Source organism: Corvus cornix, chromosome 2, assembly GCF_000738735.6.
Source record: "Corvus cornix cornix isolate S_Up_H32 chromosome 2, ASM73873v5, whole genome shotgun sequence".
Lineage (NCBI taxonomy): Eukaryota > Metazoa > Chordata > Aves > Passeriformes > Corvidae > Corvus > Corvus cornix.
This window is the reverse complement of record NC_046333.1, coordinates 59,187,533-59,209,760: the sequence shown is the minus strand read 5'-3', so window position 1 is coordinate 59,209,760 and position 22,228 is coordinate 59,187,533. Positions and strand designations below refer to the sequence as shown.

Genomic DNA, 22,228 nt, shown 5'->3' with positions numbered 1-22,228 from the left:
GATTATCCCTGTTTCAGGGCTGCCATCAAATGGTCCAGAGATACAGTAAGATTGTATATAGTCTTGGTCTGAAATGTGGAAGAGGAAAGTGTCACTACAGTTACCTTATGACAGCAGGAGCACTCTCCTCTCTTGTGACCAAAGCAGGAGAGAGAGAGTTGCAGTCTTACTTCTCAGCTCTTGCTGGAATAGAGTAGGATCTTTCCATAGCATTCCTTAAAGAACCAAGAGAACAGCCACCCTGCGTATCATGCTCTTAGCAAATCTGGCAGGCAGCTGGGAGTCATGCTCAGCTCTATCACTGGTTAAGTGTTCATGGTCCTGTCTTGTAGACCCTGGCATTCCCTACGCTGTGCCTTGCTGGCCAGTGCTTGGGACAAGCTGTACTTCAGAAAGCACCCCAATTAGGATGCTTGTTTTCTCTTAGGACACCTGGGATGCAGTCTCCCATACAGTGCCAGATACAGGCCACAGCTCCTGCCTTTTGTACAGTTCCAGCCTAGTGCAGTCTGCATGGAATACAAAAGAAAAGTCTTTTTAAGATTGTCTCCCTTACAGTCTTTTTCCATTGTTTATAAACTACAGTCCCACCTCCCTTTTATAGTCAAAGCCACTGATTTTTGTCATCCCATGACTTAGCCTTTTTGTTAGGCTTAACTGGTGCTGTGTATGCGAGCAGAGGGAAGTAGTGAGCTATTTGTAGTGGTTTTAATCTCCTGTTTTATGATTCCAAATAAAGAGAGTATCTTGCCCTCTGATTACTTTCCTTGTTGACACACTACAGTTACTCTGCTAGAGATGGGATATTTTTTGAAGAGGCATTTGCACTGTAGTATGAGTGAGGTGCCTTTGAATGTATAATAGTCTGTAACACTGAACTTGTACGTTGTCTCTCAAATTCAGAAATGGATGACATCATATTGGTAATTTGCTCCCCAATTATTTCAATGAATGCTTTGGTAAATATGATGTTGAATTTAATCTGTTTTTATTTGGGATAAACAAAGGGGCTAAAGACTCTGTGAAGGGAAAAATTGCTTTTTGATTCTTTTCAGAAATGAACTTTTGCAAACACTAACAACATGTGGATTTAAATATCAGGAATTTCTCTTATCTCCAACTTGTGTGAGTACTAAAATTGCTCTAATATTATTTAATAGTTCAAAGTGCACTGAGTGCAAGAACATTTGAAAATGCTCTTTTGTATTAGAAAAGAAAGTCATGCCCAAAGCTGAAGATACACTTGAATGAGAAAACCATCTGACATGACTTCTGATTTCTCATACTGGCATAATCATATTGCTGTTTGTATTCAGATCCTAGTTCCATATTGCTTTGCTGCCATTTGATATTTTTAAGAAGGCATGAATTTACACTGTAACCAGGAAGGTGGTTTTCCCTGCAGGAGCCTCATTGCTTCAGAAGTGCTGTGCCTCTGAATTTCCCAGCACAGAAAATGTGACTGTTTCTTGTGGGAGGAGGAGCTTTGTTTCCATGTTACCCTGGCAACTAAAAAAAAGTTTGAGAGAGATTCAGATTGTGCAAGACTAACTGGAATCAGTGAAGTACCGTAAATATTTGAAAGAAGCTGATAGAGTGTAGCTTGAAAACCAGTTGTGGTAGATTTATTAAATTGTTAGGTGTCTTATAATTCCTTGTTTAAAAAGGCAAAGAGAAACCCTTTTGGTTTTAACAGAAAACAGATAGTATCTGTCCCAAGAAATCGTGAGGCATGTAAATTTTTCTTCTTGCACCACATAAAATTTTGTTCGCATTCATATTCATTTATAAAGTAAAAGCTACAAGATGCAAAGAATAATTGCTCACTTGGTTCTCTGGAAGCACGTAGGTATGGAACTTAAAAGTATGTAGGTATTATCAACTAATACCTAGAGAATACCCTGGAAAAAAGAATCCTTCAGGGTGACCTAATTGCAGCCTTCCAGTACCTGAAGGGAGACTAAAAGAAGCACAGAGAGGGACTTTTTACAAGAGTCTGTAGTGACAGGACAAGGGGCAATGGATTCAAACTAAAAGAGTAGGTTTAGATTAGCTATTAGGATGAAGCTCTTTATGATGAGGATGGTGAGGCACTGGAACGGGTTGCTCAGAGAAATTGTGGATACCCCATACCTGGAAGTGTTCAAAGCCGGTTTGGATGGGGCTCTGAGCAACCTGATCTAGTGAAAGGTGTCCCTCCCCACAGGAGGGGCCTTTGAACTAGAGGACCGTAAAGGTCCCTTCCAACACGAACCATTCTTTGAGTCTGATTCTGTCAATACTGATATCTCTGAAGTCACAAAATATATTAGTATGTTGTAGTTCTGTTACTGCATGTAATGTCAGATAACTTGTATGATGCTATAGACCACTTTTTCTCTACCTATCACATGGACTAAAGGCTTCTGAATTTTGGTTACAGCTTGGCATTCCCAATTCTAGGCTGCGGTATTTTCTAATTGCGAAGCTTCACCACGAACCGTTTTCCTTTCAGTCTCCTGGCCAAGTGAGTCTATTCGTGTTACTTGAATTTGCTTCATTTGATGAAGATTGAAGGTTAAGTTTTTGGTTTAGTGGTGTGTGTTGATGAATGGAGAAGAGGACTGAGTGATACCAACAGAAAAGTTAAATTCTGCCTCCTTTTTTCAGCCTGGATATTGAGTTTTGTAAGGACTGATGTGCATGTCTATGGCTTAGATGGCTCTAAACAGCTGGGAGATGTGTTTTCTATGCTGATAGTGGCCTGCTCCATTTTTTACACACTTGGAAAGGTCTTTTTGCAAAGGCAATTATTTGTAGTTTTTCCTGACATCATTGGTGATAGGTCAACAAATCCTGATGGTACTGCTTTTGAAATCTTCATGAAAATAACATCAAAAGGTTGCTTGCTTTATTCTGAGCATCTCTGAAGGAATTCTTACTTGCCGTATGGTGGAATGTCAAGTTGTTTATTAAATGCAGTTCTTTAATTTTATTTTTGTCACACTTTCTTCTTAGATATTGACAAGATTCCCAGATCAGGATCCAGAAGATTTACTCAAGGAAAAAGTTGCCGACGAAGTGGGTGAAACCAGTTTTTCTTTGTCCTCTGAGGAGAAGAATCTGGATCCAAATATTGGTCCAGATTGCAGCAGCAAGAAGAATTTACCAAAAGGGGCCTTTCTATTTAAGCTTGAAACAGTAGAAGAAATGGAAAGGAAATGTGATCAGGATAATGATTCCTCTATTCAAATGCTAAAAGACTTCTTGGAAGAGGAAAATGAAGAAATGAGTCAGTATTTCTTACCACCAAAGTCCTTATTGCGCTATGCTTTCTTGTTAGACATTGTTAAACCCACCTGCCGGAGATCCACATGCTTTACAAAAGGGTAAGTTGCAAGAAAATGTCTTGCTAAATCATGTCCTGAAATTTTAAGTGTATTTTCACTTGTGTCCTGTAAAATCACAGAGAGGTGTTTCATCAAAAAATTCTAGGCCTTTGAGAGAAATCTCCTTATATAGTGTGCTTGCTGATCTAGTGGAATGCCAGCATGAGAATCTATCTGGCAGAACATCATGTGCCCACTCCAAAAAGGCATTCACAAAAGACAGTTGCCATTTGTTGTTGACCTTCACAGAAGCTTAATTACCCCTGAGGAAATATGGTTCCAGTAGACTGGTATAGTGCTGATTCATTAATGAATCGCTTTATATTGCTCAGTGAAGTTACAAAGTGTCATGCATGACAGATCCATTCCTCATTAAATCTGTCTCCACTGTACATTTTATTGATTTCTTGGATTTTTCAGCTATGTAGATCAGAATAGCTGTGGATTGTCATGAAACCAGTTAGGTTGCTGCATTACAAATCATATTTGATGGAGCAGAACATCAGTGCTTTTCTGTCTAGTAGTTTTCTGATTCATACCATGCAATTTTAAGTTTGACTTCTGGAAGTTGGTGAGTGTTCTGAAACTCTGTGGACAACTGGTGAGAAGCTTTTCCACTGAATGTATTTGTATTGAAACATTCCAGTTGGAGCCTGGAAATTTTTTGGAATTTTTAATACTGATAAATTTTTCTAATTGGATTGGTTTTTTGAATTCACTGAATCTTTCAATAAGATGGCTTGGATGATGAGTTAAAGCTAATCGTAACTTTTTTTTAATTACCAGAAATTAGGCTGCCAGATAGACAGAATTCCTGCAGATTTTTTGATTTTTAACTTTTTTGACAATAAAAAAGAAGAAAAAGAATTTCAAAAGTTCAAGATTTATGCAATGGGAAAGGCCTTCCCCAAGGTCTCATTGACATATATGTATGTGCCTTTTCTGCCCTCATTCTTTTGAGTTGTGGGAGAGTCATCATCTTCTGGAATCTCTTTCTTAACTAGAATGGTCATAAAAACCCCTTAGCCAGAATGGTGTCTCATGTGTCTTATCTGTGCCTTAAGTGTCATTGAAATTAATTGCCCACTTGTGGTTTCACTAGAACACGTCATGGTAGCTTGTGGTCACGTTTATCAAAATGACACTGAAGGAGGCTCCTGAGTAGTTAATATAAAGTCTCTGTATGTAGTGGTGGGAAATCTGACACCAGGGGAACATGACTCTTAACCCTCTGCTGACATGGAGGTAGTTGTGGTGGTAGTTCTGTCTGATTTACCATCTTTGTTCCCTTTTTCAAGAGCCTTTGGGAAGGAAGGTTGCCAACATGTTTCTCAATGTAATCATCTCATTTACAGCTTTGCATTAAGAGAAGATTTATAATTACATCTCATCGAAGTCACTTTCTGAGGCCAAGAATAAGTCCCTGCTGTATCTATTCCAGAAGTTTTGTTTTTATGTTTCTCTGAAGCTTGACATTTAGGAAAAAGACCCCTGAATGGGGTGGAACAGCACTCCAAGTAGTACAGAGAATCCCTCTGCTGCCATGCCTGTCTGGTGTCTTTCTTCTAAGTCACACTGACCATCAGCTTTGAGAGTGGGAGAAAAATTTCCCTCTTTTCTCTTTGGTTTTCACATATTTCTAGCAAGGTTTAGTGATGGAAATAATCTGGGTATGCCTTCTCCAGTCCTTGCTAATTCAGGGACTTCAAACACTGATAGTTCATCAGTGATTTTGGCTGTATCAGTATGTCTTCTGAAAGGCTTTGGTGGAGTATACAGCAAAGTGTAATGGCCTGTGATGCGTGAGAGATCAAGCACGTAATTCTGCGTGCCCTTCTGACACTGAATTCCTGGGCACTTAGTGAATGATTGCTCAGTTCCATGAGACTACCAACACCGTGGTTTCTCTTTGGAGTATGTTTGTGGTGACTGAAGTTTTGAGAGGAAATTGACTGTTTTAAAGGACAGAGGAAATGAAAATTATATCTAACTTCCCTAGTTACAATCATTCTGGACATACTTAAAATTTTTGATATGCTATTGACAAGAGAAGTGATACCTTTCAAAATAGCGTAAATATCAATTACAGAAGAGCTTTCTCGCTTTGTGGAAATTACTTTTTGTCAGTCATAATACAGGACACAATATAACCATAAAAAATACACGTATGAAATGAAAAGACTTTTTTTAAAGCTTACAGAAATGAAGGAGGGAGGGAATCTTGAAACAGATGAAAATTGAAGACTGTAATTTCTTAAGCCAACTTCTTTCATTATAACTTGGAATGAAATGTCAGAAAATCAATACATCATTTTTTTACTGTGACAAAATTTAATTATGTTCTGGGTCTGAGGTAGGAATGTTAACTTTCCTGTAGTCAGCAGCTTCAATAATAATTAATAACAATCCAGCTAGCATTACATTAGCCGTATGCCCACATTTGTGTTAAAGCACCAACACACACATACACATACACACATGGCCATCAAACCACATGGACACCAACTGGATTTTGGGGGGGAGGGGAGGGGGAGGGGAAGGGAAGGAGTTCTGTACTCTAGTGCCAGTTATTTAGACAGGAGGATTTATTTCTCTGAATAAAACTCTTCAATACCACTTAGAAATTTACCTCAATTATTTATTTTGGCTCAGTTATATTAAACTGAAATATTACCAGATGCTATATAAGAGGAAGACGAGGATTCCTCAGTGCTGTGTGTGCATTACATTGTTAAACTTGGTGTTAGGGAATTTCCGGAATGCGACTAACCAGCTAAAGATGATGTATTTACAACACAGTTAAATTCCATATGTATTTAATCTGTAACAGTGTTTAGGTCTTCTGATCTTGAGGAAGATTTGTAACCACTTTGTTTTAAAATGAGTGCTGCTCTGGCTGTTACTGGCAGAACTAATTGTAGCTTTTTCAGCTGAGGATGAAATACTCAAGATTGAGCCATGCTGGGTCATTTTGTCTTGTGCTGAAGGGAGAGTATTCTTTTATTCACTGTGGAATTAGAAAGGCTTGAAACATAACTTCTGCCATGCTTTAGGAATGGGTCCCAAGTGGAACAAAAGACCTTTATAATTGTCCTTACAGTTGTACAGATAAAACTAGAGAATAGTATCTGTTAACAATTGATGCAGACCACATCCCTCTAACGCTGGGGATCTTCTGAAGTTGTTCCACAGTGCAAAGCCATCTGTTGTCTTCACTCAGTCACTTTCTGTTCAGAAAGTTCAAACTGCCATAGTTAGACCAATAGAGCATGTTTCTGAAAGTCCATAATTATATTTAAATGACAGCCTTAAAGAGACTTCGGAGTAAACAATTTGTTATGCAATCAACCACAAGGCATGCAGAGCAGCTATCATAGGTTTCAGAATGTAAGTTTGCTTACTGTTTACTTGGATTTAATTTTTTTCTTCTTCGTTCTTTCTTCTACTGCTCCTCATAGATGCCTGGCCATCTGCCTTCCTTCAGTGGAAAATCCACAAGCAACCAAAAGTTAAACCTGACTGAACCACTTTGTTCCTAATGCTTTGACATGAAAGCTGGAGGCTCACACTAGTGGTCCTCCTTTGAATAAGGAGAGCTAATTTGAACCCCTGGGAACATTTGACCTTTAACATACTTTGCCTTTTATGTAAAATTGTTTTAGGCAATGTAAATGGCTGTTTTTGGTGGTCCTATGCTTGAGTTCCTTGGCTTTATGTAATTGCCATATATAAGGCACTAGTGTGGATGAACCCTTGTGCACTGAGTGCAGACTCATCCCCAGAGTGCACATTCAGAGGGTACTGCACTCCAGGGGTTAGCAGTGTTTATAACAAGGCCTTTTGCTTTATCTGTCCAGGAGGCTGTTTGTTAATCAAGGCAAAGGAACCTAAGTAACCTCCCTGCATCTTTGCAGTTGACAGTACTATGAAATCCAGTGAAAATATTAATTTGAGATTGTTTTTGTTGTTGTTGAGGTATGGACACTATGTAGAAGGGACAGGCTCAGTTCTGCAGACAGCAGTAGATGTAGAGGTAAGTGTGTAGTCTAACATATTAGAATGACTTGTTTTGAAACTCTAGACTTGTTTTAAAGCTTGGAGTTTTTGTCTTCTCCTTTGTTATTCTGAATATTATAAGAAAAAAATCTTTCAAATGTACATTTTATGGCAACTGAGTTTCCAATTGGTTTACTTTGTGTTCCTAAATAGCAGTTTGTTTAGACCAAAATTATATCTGTGTCTCTCTGTGAGGAGAATATGAGTTGCAGTTATTTTATTATGTGTCATGTCATACAGAGGTTTTGTGGGGGCATGTGAAAACATTAGAAATGACTGGTTCTGTGGAGAACCTACAGCACAGTGTTGTGAATCGAGAGCCGTTTTTTGTACACAGATGATTCAGTAAATATTGTCAGATGTTTAACATGTTTGAATTTCAAACTTACGGTTTATGTGGGAAGAGTATTTTGAAAAGTTCTACTGTTGATACTAAGTTCATGACCAAGTGGTGTTTAGGTATTGGGGAAGATAATAAATGTACTGGTGAATCAGCATTCAAAGATATTTTTCACAAAGCCTGTTTTGTACACAAGCCCTGCCTCCTGCACTTCTGTGCTGGTCACTAATATTATAGGGCATTTCTAAACATAAAAAGAATGCAGCTCAGGAATTCAGAATAATCTCAAAGCAAGTGTATTAAAACAGCTGCATCCATACAACTTAATTTGTATGAATGGTCTGCTGTTGAGTTATACTGAGTCACTGTCCTTTGCCATTAACAAATGTTTGTTCTTTGATTGCCCCATTAAGTATTGGTATAGCTTGGAACTGGAGGAACAAATTATGAACATCCTCATGGCAACATTGATTTCTTTCTTGCAAGTCCATGTGTTGAGATGCTGGCTGCAAAAATAGAGTATGAATGACACTTTCAAGCAAAACATGCTATTATCTTTGTCACTTTGATAATTAAGGAAATATTCTATTAAGATGTGACTGTAAATTTTACATATTTGGCCTGCATCAGTCATATCTCTTGTTTTTTATATTCTTCATAGCTTGAATCAGTGTTTAAGCATATTGACAACTTACCAGAAGAAGAGAAGCTTATGAAATTGTCAACACTAAAACTGAGGTACTTTACCCCAAGAGAAATAGCAAATCTTCATGGATTCCCTTTGGAATTTGGTATGTGCTACAAAGCACCTCCTTCTACATTATTCTTCAGAAATGCCAATGTATTTTTTTTTTTTTTTTTGCTGGGACTAATCCATTCTTTTTATTTTGCATTTTTTTCAGCCCTCCTGATTGGTTGATTCTTGTATTTTGCCTAACTTTGAATTTCTCTGAATTTCAACCAGTTTTTTTCACATTTTGTAAGAGCCAGCTTCTGTGGTGAGGTTTATCTTCATAAGCTAAGAATAAGGTTTTGGCAGGCGAAATGCTCTGTTACTGAAGCGCAATGAAGGAATACCTTTGTTTTAAGTTGAAATTATTTACTCAGCAGCCAGTGTTACTCACAACTGTGGTAAATCAGCATATCCTGCCAGCTTAGGAAGTCTGTTTGTGGTTCTCAGTGTTTGGGCTTCTTGCTTTCTCCCTTCCACACATTTACAGCTGCTGGCAGAAAGGGAATTTTAGATGATACAGATAGTTCTTTGTTGAGGAGTAACCAATCTATTAAGCCATCTCTCTTCTAGAAAAGGCAGTCCTTGGTCAGTTACTTTGTCTTCTAAGTGGGTTTTTTTTAAGAAGTCAAGGAACAAAACTCAGCAGTATCAGTACACTGGATGCACATCAGCAAGAATTAAACCTGAAATAAATTCATCAGAATTCTCCTTGTAAAAAAGGGCAAGCAGGAAAGTGTTGCTGTTACTACCTGCTAAGAATTAATTGTCACTCAGCAACAAAAGCATCCATGGAATCATAAAAGGGTTTGTGTTTGAAGAGACCTTAAAGATCACCTAATTTCAACTCCCTTCCACTACACCAGATTGCTCAAAGAATAAGACAGCACTGACCTTGAGTAATTTGTTATATTTTTCTTTGACTTCCTCAGTGACTTAAGGAATGTGACTTGTTTCTATGTATGTCTTTCTTTCACAGTTTTAGTTTGTTTTTTCATTTATTACTTCTTATATTCGAAATTGCTACATTTGGAGAACATTATCAAGGTTGCACAGTGAAACTAGAGCTGCCAGCACTAAGCTTACATGTTTATGAGTATTTGCAAGCGTGTGCTGTGTTGTTACATACCAACATGCAATGTTTTTTCGTAGCCTCTCTTCTTTAATAGATCTGTTCTGTTTTCAGAAAGCCTTTAAGCACAGCTCTGTTCCATATCCACGTAGGCTGATGTCAAGATACTTGAACTTAACAGAGTTGGATTGGGCTTGTATAGGCTTATCTTGCTGCTCGAGATCTCTTTTGAACCCAGAATTGCCTATTTTCTCTTTTCTTTAAACACAGATGGAACTTTTCCACTATTATATCAGTCTCTGCAACATTACTGAGAGGTGCAATTGGATTAATGTTGCTTGTATTTTACAAAGGGAGAACTGAGACAGTGGAGAAATTTATATTTGGAAGACTGCATTAATGTGGGGTGAACAGTTTGTGAAACTTGGCTTTGGTAATTTCATAGTGCTTGGAGTGATACCGTACTTTCTGTTCAGAGCTCATCTGCAGAGACACCAGTGAGGTTCAATGTTTTTGCAAACCAGAACTGAACTCTGAAGACAAGTCAGGCTTCTGAGGAAGTCAGATCACCACCATGTACAATGTGTTCATTTAGCAGACCTGTCTTTTGTTGGTTGGGATTCCACTTCTCAGAGGACAGTACCCTTTTGCCATAATTATGGCAGTTAGTATTTTAACTGTTTTACAGTTCTTGCAGTTCTCTTCCCTCTCTATACTACTTTTCCAACTTTGACAACACAAAAAGCAGGCCTCTCTCATTTGGTGGTTTCCTCTTGCATATGCTCCTGATTCATAGGCAGAACATGCTTTTCCCACTGCGTTGAGTCACAAGTCTGACATTTCTTTGTGTTTAAAACATTTCCCACTTTTTGCTTAAAAAAGTGTTACTTGATTCTAGGCTGATTGAAATCTTTAGTGAATTTAGGTACTGTCTCAGTTTCCTTTGACAATTTGCAAGCTCTGGGTTTTTTTGAAAGTGGATATATTTATGGCTGCAGCAAAAGGTGTTGCCCTGACAGCATTTCTCCCATACTAAACTTCAAGTAATCATTGTGAAATATGGTATTTTCAGAGCAAAATGTGTTATAAGTTCTCTGCTACTGTGTTCTGTACTGACAACAACATTTAGGCTGAAATTTTCAAAACCAGAAAGCTTGGAATTGTACCTCCTGCGTATATGTTGTTGGTCCAAGAAACTGAAGAATGAGGAAACTATTAAGCTGAAAACTATGTGAACACACTGCCAGGAGCTTTGTAACAGATGCTGTTACTAGTGCAGCTACAGTATCATCAGAAGAAATGTGATTGTCTAAATGGTTCTGTGTTTTAAGAAGTGGATGGCCTTTTCCAATATGTGAGGTCCAGAGTTAAAGTCATTGTTCATTCTTAACATGACCAGATTTATTTGTGCTTTTAACATCTAAATGTATAAATAGTAATTGCACTACAGTTCAATGAAATACTGCAGTCATTTGTCTTAGTCACTCTGGTGGGTCCCACAGCAATATCGTTAAAAGTGAACAGAGCATTCTCACACCTGTGACCTGCTTTCATGAGAGTGATGTCAGGATGTGTTTTCCATTTTTCTTATTAGCAATTTATGCAAGCTTTTAGGAAGCAAAAGCTAATATGGTGGGGCAGTACGTGCTGTTAAGACCTCAATGTCATCAAGTACCGTGTGTGACATAAATGCTACAGTGAGAGCTGTGCAGCAAGTGCCAGCATACTGGGAGGTGTTGAATCTGACTTTTTGATTCTGTGTGGAGCCAAGAAGATAGAAAGTGCAAGACAGTGTTAAGAGTCAGAGGGAGGAGGCTTGGGATAAAGGAGATCATGAGTTCTGAAAATTAATTCTTGGTTTTCAGTTGCCAAAAGGTAGAAGGAGGAATTCTGACATTGTCAGGATTCAGGTAGGCTTCTTGGTGCACCTGTGTGTGTATGTGTGCCTAAATACATATTTCTTTTCATGTACTCTTTTAAAATGCCTTTATTCTGTACCTTATCATTGATCAAATGTGAAAACTCCATCTAAGGAAGTGTGTGTGGGAGTGCAAGTGATTGTTCCAAAGACAGAAGAACATTTGCCCAAGTGTGAGTGCTTAGGAAGCTGGGCAGAGTGGATGGAGCTGGCAGAAGATGTGTTTACCAAAGCAGTCCACATTTGAGGCACGAATAACTGGCAGAGAAGGATGGAACAACTCCTCCCAGACACCACCTCCTCCTCAGAGCCTTCTTTGGCTCAACAGCTATCCAACCACATTCTCTCCTGAGCTCTCTCTGGAAGAGAATTTTTTCTGAAGAGCTGTGAAAATTTCAGAGCATACATATCACTACTTGCACTCACAGTGTGCTTATGCATCTGAGCTAATTGGGGTGGTGATGACCTCCAAGTCAAAGTTAGGTGTTTCTTCTTAGGGAATGATGAAATAATTGAATGTGGTCAAGTTTCAGCAGCTTACCTATATGACCCTAACAGTTAAGCCACCACTGGTGTTCATCTTTCACTCAGGTTGAAGCAAATGTACTTTACCTCACAGTTGGAGTAAGGTAAGAGTGCAAGCAAGGACAGAGCAGACCAGCTGGCTGCTTGAAACTGCTTCGCTCTCAGGAGTGGTACTCAGTACACAACACAGTCCTTTCACAATACCTGGACTGGTGTCATTTTTACCAGCGCTCCCTTCTTCCTGCCAGTCCATGCACTTACTATGGGATGGACATTTCTGATGCTGTCTGTATTTCTGAGTGTGTTTAACAGGGTCGGCAGTGAATTACATGGAAAATTGTTCAACTGCCTAATCACTCGCTGAGTAAGCCTTGCTCATCATTTAATCTGTTCTGGTGGTGTATTGCACTGGGAGACTCGTGATTTGCCTGAGCTGGTTAGAGGGGATCATGTGGGAAGTACAATGTAAAGCTTATTGAGAAGTGCAGTTTAATCCATCTGCAGAATCGTTGTGTTTTCTTTCTGTTGTGGCCATGCTCTTCTGTGGATGTTATCTAGAGTAGCAGTTGTGCAGGGATTTAGTGCTGCTGCCCCTCCCTGAGACTGCTGGATGTTTTGAGCCCTCTGAAGGGAAGGTAGGTCAGCATTAGTTACACAGCAGAGGAATGCTTTGAAGCTTCTTGTGAAACCTTAGAGATGGCAGTATTGATAATAGAAGAACTGATCCAAATCCAATGAACTGGTTGCAAATTGATTTTGTAACTTTGTGAATTTTGGGGGGAAGCTGAAGGGAGGGTGAATTCTGCAGCAGTCTGTGATAACTGCTGTAAGAAATGTTCACTGAAAAAAAAATTAGACTAAAAAGTAACAAACCCAGACTAGTGATGTTGCACTATATGTTTTTGTTTTAGGTTTTCCTGAAAAGGTAACAGTAAAGCAGTGCTATCGTCTTCTGGGAAACAGCCTCAACGTACACGTGGTGGCAAAATTGATCTCCATTCTACTTGAATAATTTAGAACTTGAATCTGATGCATATGGACTGGTGGCAGAAAATACTTCTATCTTTCAGGAGAAAGCTGATGGAAGCTGGGCAAAAACCAGAGCTTACCAAGATATTTGTCTAGACATTTTGCTGAACAGTTTTGATATATTTTTAATAACTTGTATTCATGATGGATTTGAACTCTATAGGTGTTTTATTTAAATGGAAGTTTACATGACTTATTTGCATTATTTAAATATTATTTTTTAGTTTGCAAAATGAAAAAGAGCAGTATATGCAAATATTTGAATGAAAAAAGATAAGACTATTTTATTTCATTTTATCTTAAAACCATTTTCTCAGTACTGTGTGCAACTGTTTCAAAGCTGTTTTAATTAGGTACAGAGATCAAGTTCTACATGAAAAATGTCTTCATCTTTAAATGTAAATTATCTCTTCTGAAAAGATTTACTCTATATATGATCTGAAATTTTGATGTGATTTTTGTAGCTCATGAAACTATTAAATTCAGTATTTGGTATAAAATTTTTAAGATATAGTGATGTCCTTTATGGTTGTCTCATCTTCTTTAAATACTTGTAAGATTCTGGAACCCAACTGTATCTGTCTGGAATGATTTGTTTAGGTGCAGCTGAATAAAAATATTTCAAGATTATCACAGCCCTGACAATAACTTGCCTGTTCCTCTTCTCATATTTTTCAGGATAAGATCATTTCAAAGACATAAAAAAAATTTTTGAAGCTCCGTGTTTAGGTTCCTGTGACATAAGAACTGGAGAAAAACTGTATGGGCTGCTTCTGAAAATTTCTTCACAAATCTTGGTGGTAGTACTAGGGTTAGGAGTGTATGTTGGGGTGAAACCACTGTATGTGGCCATACTGAGTGCCACCGGTGTACAGCACCTCACAGAGCTGGATTCAGTGGGTTTTTAATCAAGTCTTTTGAGTTCAGTACCTCTGAAATAATAGAAAAAATAATGGGGAAACTGAAACCCCTCTAAAGAAGCATGGGCTCCAGTGGTTATCTTTCCTTGGGATTTTCCCATTGGTATCTAGATTAAAAACAGCTTGAGTGAGGAAAAGGTGAGGTGATACTTAGTAAGCATCCGTTGGGGAGATTATGTGAAGAAAACAGAAGGATTTTGTAGTTTGGTCATAGTTCTTGTGCACCAAGCAGTAAGTTTAAGTTGCCAGTCCTGAAAATTAATGAGTTTTCTTCCCCCTCTTCCCTGCACCCATGGGATGACACTGGAACAGTCATGGTATGTTCCATCTGGGCTTGGTAATGCAGGAGAAATTGAGGACCATAGAGAACAGAGCTGCTGTATTCATTTCATACTGCAGCTACTTTCATCTGCTGTAGTCCTGAAAACAATTTCAAAATGAGTGTCTGTAGATGTTTTGTGCCATACTTTATCTTATGCCGACTCCTGTGTATTTCTTCCTTCAGTCTTGATTTGCATGTTTCTTATGGACTGTTAAACCAGGAAAGGCTTGGGTTGACCTGCTTCAGCCTGTCTTACTCTCCAAGAGCATATTGACTGCTTGGACTGTTCCAGCTGTAAAAGAGAAATGGAAATGGATTCTCCTGAAAGAGCTCTGGACAAAGCTCTAGAGAAGGATGGCGTCGGCCTCTGTCTTTACCTGGTTCCTTGTAGTACTGAAATGGCAAAAAAGTACTACCATGCTGGCTACTAAACTGCAAAGAGCAGGTGTGGTTTTGAGAGTGAACCATAGGTACCTGTACACACAGTGGTTATTGTGTAGATTTATCAGCCAGATCAATAACTTATAGCTGTATGGTCTTATTCTTGGGAGAAATGTGGTAGTGTGAAGATCTATTGCTATCTTTCCAAACATTGGTGTGAAAACAAAGTATATCAATTTGACATATAAATTGGAATTTCCTTCTGCCAAACCACGTAATAGTCTATTCATTTTGCTTCGCTGTAATAATATTTGGAAAAATATTACTATTAACAATTAACTTTCAATTCCTTTATGTGTAGAACATATTTTAATGCTTTATATGCCACTTCTAAGCTAGCAGTGTTAAAGTGGAAATTGAAACTTACCTAGCTGCACCTAAAACTGATACAGTAATACAGAGCCTGTTACATATTGACAGTGAATTTTAATTCAATGTGATTGTGAAGACTGAATCTGTTTGCTGATTTGGGCTGTTTCTGAAAGAAAAAAAATGAAAGAATTCAGAATTGTAAATACATATTTGTGTATTTTACCCCTGCTAACCCTGTAATACTGGTGCAGCTAAATTGAGGGACTGCTGTTTATCTCCTTGGTTTGTCATTAATAGACTGGTTTACTGAGTTCTGTTGGGTTGTACCTGCTTGACCTCACTTGATGATCATGTTGCTTCCTTTTCCAAGCAGTCTCCTAATCCTAAGTATTTTGCAGCCTACATCATTGCTGTACTTTGCAACTTCAGCTTAAGCATTTTCACAGGAATGAAATGTGATTACAAAAGCAGCTGAAAGGTGAAGAAGTAAAATCTGGAAAACAGCTTTGGAAAGGGAGGGAGACTTCCAGAATCTGATTTTTGATTTTGTACCTCATTCATTTGCACATCTTAATTACATTTCTTTATCTGAGTGAGGTGATGTGGTTGTGTTCCCTCAAATTCGATAATTTCTACTGAGAAAAAGGGTATCATATTTGGTGGTGTTACATTTATGCAGCCATTTCTGAAGCTTGCAGACTGCCTTACAAGAATCTTCCCTATACCAGCTAGTTTCTATCTGAGTTAGTCTCAGGTTTCCCTATACTCATGAAGAAACCTGTCTAGCAGCAAAATTACTAAAATACCATTTGTTTCATGCAGTGAGTTTGAGTATTCTTTGATGCTTGAAGTGGAGGTGCATCCTTGCATGCAGTGAATGTAAGGCTCCTGCCCAGAGGCTTTTTCATCTTGCTTTTGACTGGTCTCTTCTAGGAGAATTATAAGGATTTTCAGGAATCTCTGTATTACAGTCTGGGAAAACACTGATTGGTGATAACGATTTCATAAACTTAGTCAAGGGAAAGCCCATTTTGGTTTTGACAGAGACATTTCAGTAGAACTCTGAACAGGTCCAATGCTTTAATGACTGTACAATTCTGTTTCAGCAGTTGTCACACATTTCTAAAATAAACAGGAAATTTAGAAAATATTTGTTACATCTCAAGGATGAAGTATTGAATTCTCAGCTCACCCTTTGGCTGCTCTATTTGCTTGCTGTTCATACTAATGTTTAACACTTGGATTCTTGCATAAATACTGAATTATATTTATTTTCCTTAGGAGTTTAATATATTTTGTCTCGTATGTGTTTACCAGCACTTAAGTGCTGTATTTTTTTTCTGATGGTGTTTAAAGAGTTTGACCTATTAGTAAGGATTTGGAGGAGGTAATATAATAATTGGTTAAGAGCACTAGGCATTTCTGAGCAGTGTTATATAAATATTGTATGAAGTTGAACTGGTCAGAGAAATATCCAAGGAAAAACAATGTGAAAACAGAAAAAAGTAGACATAGAGCCCAAAATGAATTCCAGTAGCCATTTTCCTTTTGCATGTGCAAACATGAGTGTTGCAGTGTTACAACCTCATTAAGGGGAAGTTTATGAAATACTGGGTAGTGATAGTATGCCAATTTAAATGTTATTGCAAAGACCATGACAAGATTTCTGTTATTTTTATCTTTGGTTGATTGTAAGGTTTGGGGCATTTATGTAGCTGTTGTTAGGAGGCCAGGCAGCTGCCTCTGAAAGCAAAACAACTGGGTTTTTCTCTTTGACTTTCCTTCACCTGGTGCTTTTGACAGTGGGAGGAAACTGGACCAGGAATCTTCTGGTAAGAGCTCTGGTGAAGCAAGAGGCAGAGTTGGAAGGGTTTAAATCAAGTGGAACACACCACTTTTAGTGAGAGACTTGTTGGATGGAGTGTCAGATGGCCACACTGGTTGGATACCCTTCACTAGGATTTGGGAAACTGCAGCAAAAAAGTTCCTGAAATCTCCTCCAGGGAAGAATGTCTCTGATTTTAGATGCAAGAATACATCCTGAAATCCCGGATTCACTTAGAGCATGTTTGTCTTGTGCTTTTGTCCATGCACTGGGCTGTTTTAATTGAAATATTTTTTTAATTGCCACCTGGAATTTGGAAGAAAAGCATGTTGATGGTTCTGATATATTTTCTCATACATAGATAGTAATAAATGGTTTTGATTAGTTCAACTGTTTGCCCTATATATATTTTTAAAAATAAACCAGTCTCAGTTTATAAATAACACACTTAAAAATGGGATTCTTCTCAGAATTAATATTTTTATTGCCATTTTCACTGTATATTGACCACACTTAACATGTGTTGTTACTCATTACAACCTTACATGCGTTGTAAGGTGAAGCTTGGGGAGAAGACTGGACAAGTTCATGTAAGAAAAATCCTTTGAGAGTACTGAGTAAGTAAATCTCTGACTGAAGAAGTTCCCGAGCTGCAAGTAAGTGGAGGCCAGGAGAGTACCTAGCAGAGGTACTGTGTGTGCTTGCCCCTTCGTGTACCCTTCATTTCCTATCTGCTTTTGGCCACTGTTGGAGAGTGACCTGGATGATCCACTGATCTGGACAGATCTTCTTCTTGCCCAGGATGATGGATCTTACTGCTTATTTTGTATGGTGACAGAATTGTATGGTGCTGTGGTTACCGTACTTGTGACCACAGCATCCACACACAGCAAATGCTTTACAGATACAGCTCGGACTGAGCATCTTGGTAAAAGCCAGCAGTACAGAGCAGAGTGAATCCAGTGGAGGTTGTGCAGCCAGGTTCATTCATGGCTTTAGGGTTGTTACTGAAGAAGGGTGGCTATGCAAGTGGAAGTCCCTAAAAACAACTCCAGTGTGTTTTAAAGCAACTGGAATGTGTTAAAAGGACTGGAATAATCAATAGAAAAGAACAAAGCCAATACAACCAACTGGAAGCTTTTCGTGAACCTAATTACAAAAAAGAATGAAATGGAGACTAAGCAGCATCAAAGTGGTTAGTTGTTTATAGAAACAGCAATGTGTAGGAAGAAAAATCAGAAAGAATAACTAAAATAAAAGTCTCATAAGGAAAGTAAAAATCTAACATGTTAAAACGTCATTGTGATAAAGGAATCCATGGAGAATTGGGACAGTAGATCAATTCCAACTTAAGTAGCTAACTAAATCAAGACTCTTATCTTTGTCATTTGCTATTAAAATCTGAAAAACTCAATTTCCTGGCCAGGTAGTTTAACTTCATTAGCAGGTAACTTATGAACTTCATCAACTGTGTTGAGGAAGCAGAATCTTAGACAGGTGTCAGAGAGCAGAATGCTGAGAAGCAAAAGAAATCCTCAGGGAGGGGTGTGGGAAGTGGAGGCTTGCAGCAGCTGCAGCCCCTGGGGAAGATGCTGTGGCCATAAAACTCTCCAGACACTCATGAATAGAGAGAAGGAACTGATGGTAGGTGGTTATAGGTAAGGAACAGCAAGGGGAATGTTACTTTTCAGAGTCACCTACATTTGATGTAAATCCCATGGTTGCTGATCCTTTGCACAGGACCTGATAACCAACTTAGTGCTTGGTTGTCTCAGAGCTGTAGGGACACATGGGAGTGCTGAGTTCAACATTGAGCATGGTTTACACCATGAATTTGCACAGTTATAGGGAGTGTCACTTCATGTGTTGTGTGTCACTTTTGAACACTAGAGTATTACTAGAAAGAGGAAAGATGAAAGAGGATCCAGGAAGTGAAGACGGAAGAACTGGGAGATACGAGCTCAGCTGACGGAAAACTTGGGTAAATGTGCTCTACTTGGTATTTAACCAGCAATGGACCAGATTTATAATTATTTGCAAATATTTGAGTGATAACACTGAACAGCAGGGATTTTTTTTTTCTGTCTGTAGGAAAAAAAAAGGATTATTTTTTGGTCTTCCATTAAAAAGTTAGCCAGGCTTGGATTGACACCAATTGCTGCTCTTCCTCCATTTAAAAAGGTAACATTGTCAAAAACTCATGTCATATCCATGCATCTGAGTTACTTTCTAGGAGTAATTAATGCATGTTGAATTTTTGGCCGTGATCTGAGTCAACTCTTACCTTCTATACCATTGTCTTTGCACTGCAGGCACATAGTGCTGGAGAAGTAGAGGAATACCACCATTTCATTTCACACAGCTACACAAGATGGTGGTAAATCGTAGTCCCTGCTAGTACAGGATGAACTTCAACCAGAATTAGAGACAAACACTCGGTTACTCTTGCCAAATCTGCACACAACCTATACTCTTTAGAGCTGTTTTCTGAGCCTTCATTGTAGAGAGGTAATGAATGATCTGTCCCAGGAGGAGAGGTTCATGCCAGCTCTTCTTGTTAAAAAGAACAGCACCTATTCTTATGCCAGACATTTGCATGTTTTCCATTATGTTCTTCCAAAAATGATGTCTCAATCCAATATATTACAGTAAAATCAGAAGGTGTGGACCTATTTCTCTCCTCAAGGAGGTTTATAGATTTCTCAATTTGGCCAGCCTAAGGTGCATTCACTAGGAATAAAGACTAAATTAACTAAAATCTGGAAGGTCTAATGAAATGGAAAACTGTGTGTCATGCAAATAGGTGGGTGCCCAACCCTCTCTTTCCATCCTATAATCAGTGCATAGTCAAAGTCAGCTGGTCTTCAGGCCAACTATTTTCTAAGCTATAAAGCGTGCAGGAAGAGAAGGTGAATTTCTTCTTGTTCCGTGCATTAGCAGCCTTGTCTTCATCCTTTATGGTTTATTGCTCGCTGGTTATTGGTTTATTGGAGTTAATTAGTTGGAAAGGGAAGCCTGAATTGAAGGTTGACAGGCGACAGAGAGGGGCAATGCATACTCAGTGTGCAGAAGAAATGAATAGAGGAAAGGAAGGATTTTGTGGGCCGCAGCCGAAGGCCAGGATGGAAACTGTCAGCATACAATTGACTTTGTGAAAGTAAGTTCCTGGAGTATCCAGACATTCAGCCACTCTGCTATGGAGTGCGGGTGTAGTTGGCCCAGACTTTATTCAAATTGACACCCAACTGACACTTACACAAACTCAGTAAACTGTTAAAACAAAAAGCAAATCAAAACAAAAAGAGAAAAAATCCCCTCCAGACAGGCTTCAGAATCGACGGAAAGAATGTTAATGAGCGCTAGTTTAATGGACAGTACCAGGATACCCAGAGGCAGAAGGTGTCCCGTAGACTGGACAGAAACATTGATAATTTGTCTATGCTGTCCTGTTCCTGAACAGATGTTTCAGGGCAAAAAGCATAATAGTAAATATAAAAAGGGTGGAGGGACAGATTCTCAGTTGGTATAAAAAAACATAGTTCATGTGGATTGAATGGAGCAGTCATATGGAGCAGTCATATTTCCAACAGCTAAGGACACAATTCTGTATTTTTATGGAAACATTGTCCCTCATGATGGTAAAGGACAACACATGGAAAATTCACCTTATATTCTCTGTTCTGGCAAGAACAGCTGATAGACTCCCTGCTGCAGAGCAGGTGAACACCCAGAGAGCTGTCCTTCTACCTCAGTAGTAGGTACATGGGATGGACTGTCTTCCGTGGGTTCGGTAGGAGCTTCCCCTCTGCCCTTCCAGATCCCTTGGCAGCAGCAGTGACTGCTGCGTTACCTATATCACAGTCAGTGTGAGCACAAGGGAAGTGGTCAGCATGCTGATGCTGTTCTGAATTCCAAGGTAAGTTTATGAAAACAAAGATAATAAAATGTAATAAAAATCTAGGTTTTATGCAAACAAAAATGGTGGGATACAGCTGATACAATCTAAGGCATTGTGGTTACTCACAGTGAAGATCAAGTTATCTGTGGCAGCACCACAAACATTGGCCATCCTGACTTCACATTCACGTTCACAGCGTGCATCCGTCTCTTTTTGAGGTGACATTAGTATTTTTTGTCACCACATCCAATTTCTTCCCAGGTTGTTTTAAGCTCATAATGCTTCCATGGGGAGATTCCACATATCTGTGGGACATCTGTAGGTCACAAGCACAAACTGGAGCAGAAAGACTGGGCAGGGTTAGGAAGTGCCAGAGCTCCATGGCTTCCAGGAAGGTCTGGGGCTTAAACGATGCTGGTGTTACCTACAAGCAAGAGCAGGTACAACTGTTGCTACTCTTCTCAGTAGAGTTTTGAAATGTGAGCAATCTGAATAAGATGTCTACTAAGCAAAAAGGAAAATGAAAAGGAATGGTGGTGGGCCTGGAAGTTCAGGAAGGTCCTAGCATGAGGAAAGAAAACATATGCAGAGCTCCTCTAAGCAGAAAGAACAAAGCACAGGAAAGTCTTTTGCAAGGGGAATATGGAGACTCTGGCAAAAGCAAAGGAGAGGTGGGACATGGAATCTCTCATGGCTTTCAGCAGAAGCAGCCTGAGCCTCAGCATCTGGGGACTGAGCCACCCTTGAGTCAGAGCAACCATATTCAGTTAAAATTGTACTTTGTTGTTGTAATCCATGGGATGCTGTTCAGTACTGCTGACTTGTTTGTGTCATCTGCCCAGTAAATTACTGACTGGAAGCTTCTCTTTCAATACAAGTATTCCTTGCCAGCCACTGTGGGTTTTACATTTGGGGTTGGGGATTTTTTTGTAACAGTTAAGTCCTTTAGTGCTGCCAAATAATCTTTCCTTTGCCCCTGTGGTGCAGCATGTGAGAGAGCCATTTCTGCAGCAGACAGCTGCAGATTACAAGGTGCTCAGGGAGACAGGGGTGCTCAGCTGTACAAAGGGCAAAGACATACTGATAAAATACAGGCAGATTCCAATTAATGATCTCTCAAAGCTCCTGACACCAAAAGACAAAAACAGAAAAATGCATTTAATATCTAGGGGATTTGCATGCTGTCAATCTTTAATTAAGGTATCTGAGATAAAGTTCACCCTTGCAAGACAAGGCAGCAGAATGGGCACCTTGTGAACAAGGAGTTGTGTGAGAGCAAAGGGCACCTGGGCTCACAACAGCCCAATCCAGCACTGGAGGTTTCACTTCAAGCTCAGGACAGCTGAAGGAGAGCAATGCTTTGGACTCCTCCTGTCCCTGGGCTTGTAGTTGTGTTATTATTACTTGCTGGACTGAGCTGTGACCCAAACCACCATGAAAAAAAGAGGCAGAAAAGAGCCACTTATGATGAG

At 39.1% G+C, this 22,228-nt stretch overlaps 2 protein-coding genes across 8 annotated transcripts in view; both read left to right on the top strand.

Annotated features, from left to right (window-relative positions):
- TRDMT1 (tRNA aspartic acid methyltransferase 1) overlaps positions 1 to 17,248 on the top strand; it is a 45,432-nt gene extending 28,184 nt beyond the window's left edge. For 6 of the 7 annotated variants that reach the window (XM_019285603.3, XM_019285601.3, XM_010399245.4 and 3 more), the window contains 6 exons: positions 1,056 to 1,125; positions 2,423 to 2,506; positions 2,998 to 3,368; positions 7,344 to 7,401; positions 8,426 to 8,555; positions 12,921 to 17,248. In XM_019285603.3, the coding sequence (XP_019141148.2) occupies positions 1,056 to 1,125; positions 2,423 to 2,506; positions 2,998 to 3,368; positions 7,344 to 7,401; positions 8,426 to 8,555; positions 12,921 to 13,021 (814 nt within the window). In that variant the 3' untranslated portion in view covers positions 13,022 to 17,248. The remainder of the gene's footprint in view (positions 1 to 1,055; positions 1,126 to 2,422; positions 2,507 to 2,997; positions 3,369 to 7,343; positions 7,402 to 8,425; positions 8,556 to 12,920) is intronic. The other variant, XM_019285604.3, reaches the window with a different exon arrangement.
- A 3,888-nt stretch (positions 17,249 to 21,136) lies between these two features.
- Positions 21,137 to 22,228, top strand: part of CUBN (cubilin) — a 145,067-nt gene continuing 143,975 nt past the window's right edge. Inside the window, exon 1 of the mRNA XM_039569420.1 lies at positions 21,137 to 21,196. Coding sequence (XP_039425354.1) covers positions 21,137 to 21,196 — 60 coding nt within the window. The remainder of the gene's footprint in view (positions 21,197 to 22,228) is intronic.